Source organism: Impatiens glandulifera, chromosome 1, assembly GCF_907164915.1.
Source record: "Impatiens glandulifera chromosome 1, dImpGla2.1, whole genome shotgun sequence".
Lineage (NCBI taxonomy): Eukaryota > Viridiplantae > Streptophyta > Magnoliopsida > Ericales > Balsaminaceae > Impatiens > Impatiens glandulifera.
This window is the reverse complement of record NC_061862.1, coordinates 89,581,308-89,592,003: the sequence shown is the minus strand read 5'-3', so window position 1 is coordinate 89,592,003 and position 10,696 is coordinate 89,581,308. Positions and strand designations below refer to the sequence as shown.

Sequence of the window (10,696 nt, the reverse complement as noted above, 5' to 3'; positions counted from 1 at the left end):
CTACTAGGAATAGTTGAGTTGTCATTATAGCTATAGAGATACCCATGATATTATCCACTTTAATATTAGTATCACCTGTATAGAAGAGTGAGTTTGAAATTTACCTAAATCTGATGTAATATGATCAGATGCACCGGAGTCGGGATACCATGTTAAATCCCAACAACACTAGGAGAAGTCATCATAATTTTTGGAGAGTACGGTTTCTCATCATAAGATTGATAACAAATTGTCGCTTGATGCCCATTTTTATTGCAAATCTGACAGAAAATATATGCTCGACAATTGACACTAATATGTCCTAATCTATTCCAAGTGGTACATTTAGGACGATTACCACTATTACGATTTTTATTTGGAGCAATCTTGTTTGAAGAATGTCTATTATCGTTAGAATGCACATTTTTTAATCCATTCCATTTACTATATTTTTTTTTTGTCCGGAAAAATATGGTGAATATGAACTTGAAGTGGCACGACCTCCATTTCGGCGATTATTCTGATTTCCTTGTTAATTTATTTCATATGCGACGTTAGCGGTAAGTTCTTTTGTTGTGCGTGAAGAAAGAAGACATTGTTCGTGCGTAAGAAGAAGTCCCGTAAGTTCGTTGATGCTTACGGGTTCCCGTCTTATAGAGACCGCAACAACGATTGATTCAAATTCTGATCTCAAACCTCCATGAATATAAAGAACAAGATCAGGAATCGTAACCTTATGGCCAGCCGTAACAAGGCATAAGTTGTTGATTTCATCTTCTAAAGGTATTCTTGAACACTTGAGTTATCTTTTCTAAAAGTTTGGATTTGAAGTCTCAATTGCATTAATTGAGACATAGTTTTGACTGGAGAAAATTCCATCTAGGGCTTCTTAAAGTTTTCTTGTCGTATCATTAACATCTGCAATGACTTCTGTGAAAACAATTTCGATAAACGTTGAGATTAACGAACCTAGAACTTTTGAATCTTGAATTTCTCATTCTTTAAATTTTGGATTTATGATTGTTTTTGTTATCTTATCTTTATCGATGATATTAATTAAAGTTGGTGGAGGATTTTCTTCTCCATTAATATGTTGGATGAGACCACATCCTTTAATGAGAGGAATTCTTGAAATTTCCATAAAACACTAATTGTGTTGATCTAGTTTTAAAATAATTGATGGAAGTATATTGTGATTTTTATCCCTCGTTGGTCTTTGACTTAGATGTAAGAGTTATCATTTAGCTTTGATACCAAAAAAGAATTAAAAGATTGTAAATAAAGAAAGGCAAGACAAAGAGTAACGACGTCTCTTTATTTTTAAATATTATTAATTGATATTATGAATATTATTTATGAATTAAATTAATTACAATATAATTGAATTATCCTATATATAATAACTAGAGAAATTAAATTTCAAAAATAAAGGAATTAATAAGATATTAAAAGGAAAAAGTCTTAAGAATAATAATATAAGTAAAAATAGGAGCACATATTTTAGTCAATTACTAAAAGTGGTATGTATTCTTTACCATTGTAAATATTAAATTCAAATAAATATGTTAAAATTTTAACCCAAATAGTCACAGTGTTGTCTAATTAAGTTTTTTTTAATAACTGAGTTTGGGTGTTTGGTTGAAAATAAGTAAATTTTTATACACTTTTTACATCTCTAAATTTGAATCTTATTAAAACAAATTTATATCTAATTAAGAACATGAGCAGAGGAAATGAAAAAGACTAAGGATTTACAACTAAAAATAAATTGTGGAATAAGACAGTAAACTACTTAACGGCCTTCATACCCTTGGAACGAATCCTACATACAAATGAGATACAATATTTTCAAAAAAACATTAAACATCTCATAGTTTAAACACACAAATTGTTTTTAATGAGAAAAATCATGATCACCCAGCAACTGAAAAAATTAATTTGAATGAGAAGATACTCAGAAAACCAAATGACGTCTGAGTACAAAATAAGTTTCAAAATTTTCAAATATCTAAAGCAAATGTTTGATGGCAATAATTAAATAATTCCATTTGAAAATTCTAAATATGTTGAAAAAAATGTTTGTTTGCCAGAAGTTTGTTTTGCCCAACAAAAATAATTATATCGTTTCTCTATTTTATAACATTTTTAATGAAAGTACTATTGGAAGTCACTTTTTCTTATCAATAAAATCCATCTCCATGAGAGTGTTTTTATTTATTTGGCCAATAAAAGAAGGGTGTAATACAATAACCTATAATAGAAAATTTAAAATTTGAACTATATCCATTATAGACAAACAAAAAAAATGAATTCAATAGCAAAACTATAGACAATTTATTATCAATAAGAAAAATCAGAAATCTTTCCAGACATTAAAAAAAGAGGTAGAATCATTATAGTTGATTACACTATCTTGACAGGCCACAAAGAATGTAATCAGTTTAGGATCTATGTTTTTCATCGCATGCGCTGTTCCACGAGGGGAAGTTGCAACCGCAACCTCGTCAGCCCCAATCGTTACTTCCGCATACCCATTTTCAACGTCATTATTCTCCAACTGCAAATTCAATTTGTAAGAAACTCTCTAATGCTCTCTAAATACAACACAATAAGGTAAAGAAATCTAGAATGTGAACTTTAACCCATAAGCAAGCTGCCCCATTTGATGAGAAGATGTTACAGATTGGATTGTGGGTTATTTGAGATTAAAATCAAACAACACAAACGTCTCCAATAGCTTGTTTGATGTGAGGTTATATGAAAAAGAAAATAAGTTATGAAATCAAAATATTGTGAGTTTTTTGGAATTTATTTGGGTTAAATTATTAAAATGTCCAATTGATGAATTAACTGATTTGATAGTTAAAAGAATGGTTTTTTCTTAAATAACCCAAGATCAAACAAATTCCATGTGTGGATTCAGATGGGTTTGATATATTAATTGATCATTTGAATGTATCTAATCTTACTCTAAGACATGTTGAGAGATTTATTGGTTGTTTCTCTACTACTAACTAAATATGACTGTATTAAGATTCAGAAACACGAGTGTTTTAGCATGAATGAAGCATGTTTATAGGCACAAGGAGCAGGATTAATTCAGTAAAGATTAGAGTGAAAAACCCAAGAACAGGATAAGGATTTAAAGCTTAATCTTTTCTTAACCTTAAGAATAAATGTTGATCAAATTAGAAGAAGGATAATAATAATAATACCCGGAAAATTGTTTGAGCTCCCCAAATAATAAATGTTTCATTACAAGTGTAATGCCTATGATTTCCCCTCAATCCACCCGGTTGGATCTCACCTAGATGAACTGATGCACAGTTCACTGCTCCTTCTGCAACGAAAAGAAAATAATAATAATAATCACAAGTAGAAACCCTAAATAACTATTCTAGTTCATAAGGAAACAATACCTGAGAGACCGACATCTTGAGCAAGGGAAAGGGGATCGGCTAGCCAACCGCGCTTATCTTTAGTAATCGGAGAAGGGAATCGAGCGGCGAATCTAACTAGGTTTGCTTTGCGATCGGCTTCAGGAGAGGAAGTCGATATCTGTTGCTGCTGAGTAAGGCGAGGAGAAGAGAGATTTGAAGAATGCTGGAAACGGAGAGAGAGCCATGTGAGGAGGAGAAAGAAGGATAGTAGAATAGGGAAGGCGTGTGGTTTCTTCAGAAAGTGTTTGATAGACGTAACTATTGCGGTTAGGGTTTGGGGAGGTTGAAACGTATTGTTGATATTGCTGCTGCTGCTGCTGCTGTTATTGATGTTAATGCTGATTCCATTGCTCTCTGATCCTTGAAGATGATTGGAAATATATGAAGAAGCCCTTCTTGGATTCGCCATTATCGACTCACTTACTTAACTTCCTTCTAGTGAATTCTTCCTTCTTCAATCTCCCCTGTTTCTTTTCCCACTCTTTATTTATAGTCTCTCCAGGAATTGAACTATAAATCTATCCTTTAACTTATTTCAAATCATTTTACACACCCTTTATGTTTTAACTTTTAATAATTTACTCACTATTTAACCACATAAATTCATTATTTATTTCTTTTGCTTTTGAAAGAATTTCGTTATTCTATCATAATGTTTGAGATTTTTTATATATATAAAGTATAAACTATTATAGACTTTCTGAAATTTAGATGCAATTACAAAATGACTAGAATTCTGAATTTTATGTTTTTAAAACTAAATTTTAAATATAGTATTTGATAAAAAAAAAAAATGTTGAATAAATAAGCAAATCAAATAATATATGAATTTAAAGTTTTTGATAAGTTAATTTAATAAAATATAAAATTAAATGTCTAGAAACTATTTAAGACTAATCTACACTTTACAAAATTCTTTTGAATGTCAATTCCTTCACACTTATATACACAAATGTTCCACTAATGGGCAATGACATAGAAAAAGGAAAATATTCAACATTACAAAGAGCTCTCACATATTACAGATTGTTACAAGAAAATTGATATTTTACAACCCTAACTTGTTGATTTTTTTCCAACCAAATCTCGTTGAATTTTTGCCTAAAAAATATTTTGATTTTACCTTTCTCCGACACTGCAAATGGAGTCAATCGCCCCGTTTGCAAAGTTCGGTTAGTTGTAAAATCCAAAACATACAAGTTCTCAAAGGCAAAAACCGACGAGATTGAATTCAAGGAAATAGAGAAAATCAATAAAGTTTGGTGAGCAAAATACCAATTATCTGTTCTTATCTCACATATTGCTATTGCAAGAACCCAACATTGCAGAAACATCGACGACTGGTGGGCCCAAATACTCGATGCCATCCATCTCTGCATCCTCGGGTGGCTCTATCTCTTGTAGCCATCCATACCTACAATCACCTTCTTCTTCTTTCATTGTCTTTGTACCATCTATATCAATATTTAAATTTGAAATATGAGCTACACCAAAAAAAGAAAAACCTAATAAACTGTAATTGAAAATAAACATATGGATAAATGAAATTCTAATATTCACAGTTGCAAGATGGGGTTTGGATTAGCCACTTAGGGTTTTGGAAACACTTTTTTAATATGACCCTAACTTCAGTCTAGTACTTTCAATGAGAATCAAACATGATAACTCAATGTAGTAAACCCTTTAATTTAAGCTTCTTGAACAGGATAGATAACTTAGATAACTTAGTTTCCACTCATCCCCAATTCTATCTAGTTTATCATCCATTTCTAGAAACCCTATTTCATTAGTTATTTCTATCCTAACATGTAGGTTTTTCTTTCAAATAATCCGATTGGTTGAAGAAGAAACAAGTGGTTTGGTAAATGTATATTTGGGGTTATTTGGGTTAAATGACTAAACTATTCTTTATATTTAATTATTTGGTTGATGAAATAAGGGGTTACTAGATTTCAATCCAAATAACTCTTCATGAAAAAAGGCCCAACTATAATTAAAGTTTGTTAATTGGGGTTTCAGCTGTCGAAGAATGAAGCGAGTGTTCTTACTTAGTAAGAAGGAGTTGGAAGAAATAATATCCTTGCAGGGAAAATCGACGTAGAATGAGCAATCACGTCCATCATCCTTGGAATATGGAGGTCCAAGAACATCCAGTACTAAGCATGGTGTTAAGGCTGTGAAGGCATGAATATTGCCTCCTGATGTTGGATACAATACAGATGTGTCACATGGTGCTGTAAAAGATCTATCTGCTTTCAATCTTGCCAATCTCACTGCAGCAAATTTCATTCATTTAGTTCAAAGGATTAGAAATGCATGTGTAGTAGATGCTTATTTGGAATATCTAGATCCAAATAGAGATCAGATCACACTAGGTTACTTGAATACCCAAATCAACTTACTAACTAAAATACTTCTTTACCGAACCCAGAACCTCAAGGAGTCTAGGGATATCCACCTCTTTTTGCCGCTAGGCTACACGAGGGGATAAAATACCCTTCTTGATCTTGAGACTGTTAAGACTTTTATAGGTTTTAAAAAGAAAAAAACTTGTTAGATAAATATAAAGTAAGAATATTTTAGTATATGAATGAGTGATTTGATGGTTAAAATAAGTGTTTCTATAGATGAGTTAAAAAAACAAAAAAGAAACTGAAGCTTCGGTTAGGGATTATTTAAACAAACTTTGGTTTATTTATAAATGTTGATAGTTGCTTTTTTTTTTAAATGATAGAAAAAAAGATGTCACTATCAAAATGTGCTGATCCAAGTCGATGATTTTGAGGAGAGATTATTTTTATTAATGAATTAAGTAATTTAATTAATGAGTGGATGAAATGATGTTTGATAATAGTTGGATTTAAAAAAATAAAACCCAACCGGCTTGGATTATATATAAATAATCCCTTAACAAATCGCATCATTTCAATTCATTGATCAAAATAACAAAATACCTGTTATTTTTAATAAAAATTAAAATAAATACATAAAAATATACAGTTTAGTAACTTAACCCAAATAATCCATTTATATTGAATTCGTAACCCATGTTTTTTCAAATAACCCAAGCTCATCATTTTTATCAAAGAAAAAGTTTAATGGTTTCTTATTTGGGCATTGTTCGGATTCAGCTTAGGGTTTATCTAAATAGTCTTGTTATGTTGAAATTTGTAAAAAGTGAGTTTTGGGGGTAAAAGACTTAAAAGGATAGTTATATAAAAGGAAATTTTGTTTTTTATAAAAGGTAAATATTATTTTAGTATTTTGGTTGATGAATTTAGTGATGAAAAGATGGTACCGAACAACCTTAGATATGGATTCAGGGAATCAAAAAGTTTCTCCAAATGAGTCTAATTGTGTGTGGACTAAGAGTTAAGATGCTTTGGACTTACGTTGAGATAATGGCTTCATGCCAACCAAGTTGTTGGTGTCAACCCAATCATATGATTTGATATGCATAGTACCCAATAAAAGCTTACTGAAAACAGTCATTTCTGGATGGTTATGCAAAGGAATGACAGCACCAGCGGGAAAAATTAATAGAGTTAACTGCAAGAAATAATGAAAAATACATTAAGGCCTTGTTTTTTCAAAACTTCAATAACTCATTATCCAATCATCAATTTACACATCAACCAAAATACCTTATAATTTCTATATCTACACCCTTTTAAGCCCAAATAACCTAATTTTTAATAACTTATGTCAAACAAGATAGATTATTTGAAAACAATCACTTGTCATTCAAGATCAATCAAAACATCAGCCATTCAGAAAAAAAAAAAAAATCAAAAAGTTTGTGTATGTGTCTGGATCTCATTGAAAAACTATTGATCTAATTGGGATGTGGGTCATACAACAGATGGTGTCTAATCTTTATTTTCTCTTGGAATGGGACCACTAGCCATTAAATGGATTTCAAAAGGACTCGTGAAGAAATTGAACTCCATAATCTATTTTTTAAATGTTATAAGTTTTGGATAAATACAGATGTTGTCACAAATCAAATTTAACTTCTAATAATACAGCCCATTATCTTAAACTATCTTAATCGGTATGTGATAGAATACTTAGGTCAGTATCATCATAAATGTTTCATGCACAGAGTACCTGAAAAAGGAGGAAAATCCTAAATGCAAGTATGCAACAAATCTATCAAAATACACCATTTCAAGCAGCAAAAACTTAACAGAGCCAAAACATCAGTGCCTAAGATTTTGACCATGGAAGAAAATGCCAAAACTAATACAGATCCAAACTAGATCTGCTGAAGAAGACAAATGGTTTTCACTCAATGAATCTCCATGTTTATGCAGGAATTAGCATATGAACTTGATAAACTAAGGTTTAGGAGATATCTTACCGAGAACTTTTTGCACTCGTATATACATGTATGCGTGACTCTCGGGATACCTCTATCGGAGAGGAAGGCACTGTTGAAAAACTGCAGATCCCTGCTTAAACCGACATCTTCAGGAGTCATAACATCTGAAAGTTGATTCAAATAGCATTAGAGAAAACTAAAACTAAACCTAAATTACTCAATCAAAAACCATTTGATATGAAGATTTACCTAAAATGCGACAAAGATTTTGCACATCATCAGGAGAAGGAACCGTTCCAAGACCTTTAAACAATTTCTGGCAATACATGAACAATCTCTGCAACATCGTCGGCCGTTTCATCATCTTCGTCTGCTTCTTCTTATTATTATTGTTACTGTTATTCAATTTCTTCTTTCTGATAAGCTTTCTCACATGTCCAACAACTGTTTCTCTCTCCCGCTCCATTAAGTTCAGCTCGGTTTTCATCGATCAAATCGATAGATCTGAGGAGATTGATAGAAAAAGCAGGAAATTGATTATGATTAATGAAGAATAATGATATTTATGGAAGAGGTAGGAGCAAAACCGGGGGCCATGGAGGTGGAAAATCTTACTAGAGAGATTCGAATCGAAGCGGTAGTGGAGAGAGAGAAATTGATAAAGTGACAAAATTTTGTGGGCAGAAAGGCAGCTCGCAATCTTCTCCGCCCATGACATTGAACCGAAACTGCTTTCAAGTCCCTGGTTTTGGATCTTTCTTTATTCACTCATCACTGTAAAAACTTTTTCTTTTCTTTTTTTAATCATTTCTAATTAATATTCAAATCGAGACCTTCTTCCTTTATAGTTTGACTCAAACTTTATAAGATATTTTTTGAAAAAACATATTTATATTGTTACCAGTTTGGGGTTATTACAACATAGATGTTTTTTTTTTGAGTTTTTAAAAAATTAATAAAAAAAAAAATTAATTTAAACTTATAATTAAATAAAAATTCACAAATTTTATATTGAAACAATCAGATCTCTAACCAAGCCTCGCAGAAAAGTTAACCAGCGTTCTATCTTTGTTGGATCAACAAGTTTCTAACCAATGGGAAAAATTCATTCAGAATTATAGACAACATAAAAATGGTATTTACAAATGTAAAGAAAGCAGGATCGAGCTTCAATTGCAGCTTGGTCTAGAGGGAAATTATGAGCATTACGATAATGCATAACTTCCATACCAAGGTTAGCACGATTAATGATATCAGTCCAAGTATTAATTACACGTCCTTGACTATCAATACTGTCACACCATTTTATGTTTAAAATAATAATAAATATAATTAAATATGTTTTTTATTAAATGAACGATCTTTAAAGTGGATTAACTCGAGAGAACTAGTTGGCCTTCAGTGTCACTAAGTAATAAAAAAAATTATTATTTTTAACCCAACAAAGTATAGTTTGGAACCTTAGTAAAAATAATTCATATGTAAATACTATGTTTAATAAGAAATCAATTTGCAACTAATTAAAATATTTAATAACTTATAAACTTTTTTCACCGAAATATTTATCTTAACCCTTTGATAAGTTTTAAAAAATACCTACGTTTGATTCAGTCTAGTCGGTTATGATTTAGTATTTTAATCGTTAGAGGCTTAACAAAAATAAATTAAAAATTATAATACAATAAACTAAAAAGTATAAGAATTAATCTATAAATATTCTAATAAATCATTGATTTTGTTTTTAAGTCACTAAAGTTTAAAATATATATTGAATTCGAATAAATTAACTATTAATAAAATTAAAATATTCAAATCGAGACCTTCTTCTTTTATAGTGTGACTCAAACTTTATAAGATATTTTTTGAAAAAACATATTTATAATAAAAAATAGATTTAAACTTATAATTTTTAAAAATTCACAAATTTTATATATTGAAACACTGTGTCACGTCATTTTATGTTTAAAATAATAATAAATTTAATTAAATATTTTTTTTATTAAATGGACTGTCTTAAGAGTGGGCTAACTCGATAGATTGTTTGGCCTTATTCAGGCAGGCCTCGAGTGACACTCAATAATAAAAATTTATATTATTTTTAACCCAACAAGTATAATTTGGAATCTTAGTAAAAATAATTCAAATATAAATACTATGTTTAATAAGAAATCAATTTGCAACTAATTAAAATATTTAATAACTAATAAGCTTTTTTTTCACCGAAATACTTATCTTAACCCTTTGTGTAAGTTTTAAAAAATATATATGTCGATTTAGTTATGATTTAGTGTTTTAAACGTTAGAGGCTTAACAAAAATAAATTAAAAATTGTAATACAATAAATTAAAAAGTATAAGAATTAATCTATAAATATTCTAATAAATTATTAATTTTGTTCTTAAGTCACTAAAGTTTAAAATATATATTGAATTCAAATAAATTAACTATTAATTAAATTAAATTGAATTCAAACAAAAATAATAATAATAAATATGTATGTGTCAATATTTAAACTTTTACTTAAAAAATTATACTTTACTACATATATAAAAATATAATTTATAAAAAAAGAACAATATCTATATGTAGCTAGATCGGTAGAACTATCAATATTTTATCATTTAAATAGTTAACTAAAAACAATCGAACTCTTTTTGTTGGGTTTTTAATTGTTTCTAAGTCTTGATAGAGTTTGTTGGTTAGAATAATTGAATTATTATTTTTTCTATTTATTTGAGTGATTTTTCTTCTTAATTTTTTATTTATTTTTTTATTTTAAGATGTTAAAATTTAAAATATTTCAGAATATACAAAACAAAGTTTAGTTTTAAAAAAATTTATGAAAAAAAAAAGTGACATTTAGAACTGGTTAGATAAGAATTATTTAGATTTTTATTTAATTTTTTGAAAGAAAAAAAAATTATATATTATTTGAATTTTTAATTAATTGAAT

The 10,696-nt window shown here is 29.4% G+C and overlaps 2 protein-coding genes across 3 annotated transcripts; both read right to left on the bottom strand.

Annotated features, from left to right (window-relative positions):
* Positions 1-2,289: 2,289 nt before the first annotated feature.
* On the bottom strand, positions 2,290-3,881 carry LOC124922161. Its single transcript, XM_047462891.1, has 3 exons — positions 3,399-3,881; positions 3,195-3,319; positions 2,290-2,536 (listed from the first exon to the last, which is right to left on the bottom strand). The coding sequence occupies exons 1-3, from the start codon at positions 3,826-3,828 to the stop codon at positions 2,333-2,335; spliced, it is 759 nt and encodes a 252-aa protein (XP_047318847.1). The 5' UTR covers positions 3,829-3,881; the 3' UTR covers positions 2,290-2,332.
* Positions 3,882-4,409: 528 nt separating this feature from the next.
* On the bottom strand, positions 4,410-8,473 carry LOC124922160 (plant cysteine oxidase 2-like). Of its 2 annotated transcripts, XM_047462890.1 has the most exons (6): positions 8,359-8,473; positions 7,993-8,247; positions 7,783-7,907; positions 6,812-6,968; positions 5,468-5,692; positions 4,410-4,873 (listed from the first exon to the last, which is right to left on the bottom strand). In XM_047462890.1, the coding sequence occupies exons 2-6, from the start codon at positions 8,228-8,230 to the stop codon at positions 4,713-4,715; spliced, it is 906 nt and encodes a 301-aa protein (XP_047318846.1). In that variant the 5' UTR covers positions 8,231-8,247; positions 8,359-8,473; the 3' UTR covers positions 4,410-4,712. The 2 variants fall into 2 exon arrangements, with proteins under 2 accessions (XP_047318846.1, XP_047318844.1); XM_047462888.1 differs by having other exon boundaries at positions 7,993-8,439.
* Positions 8,474-10,696: the final 2,223 nt, after the last annotated feature.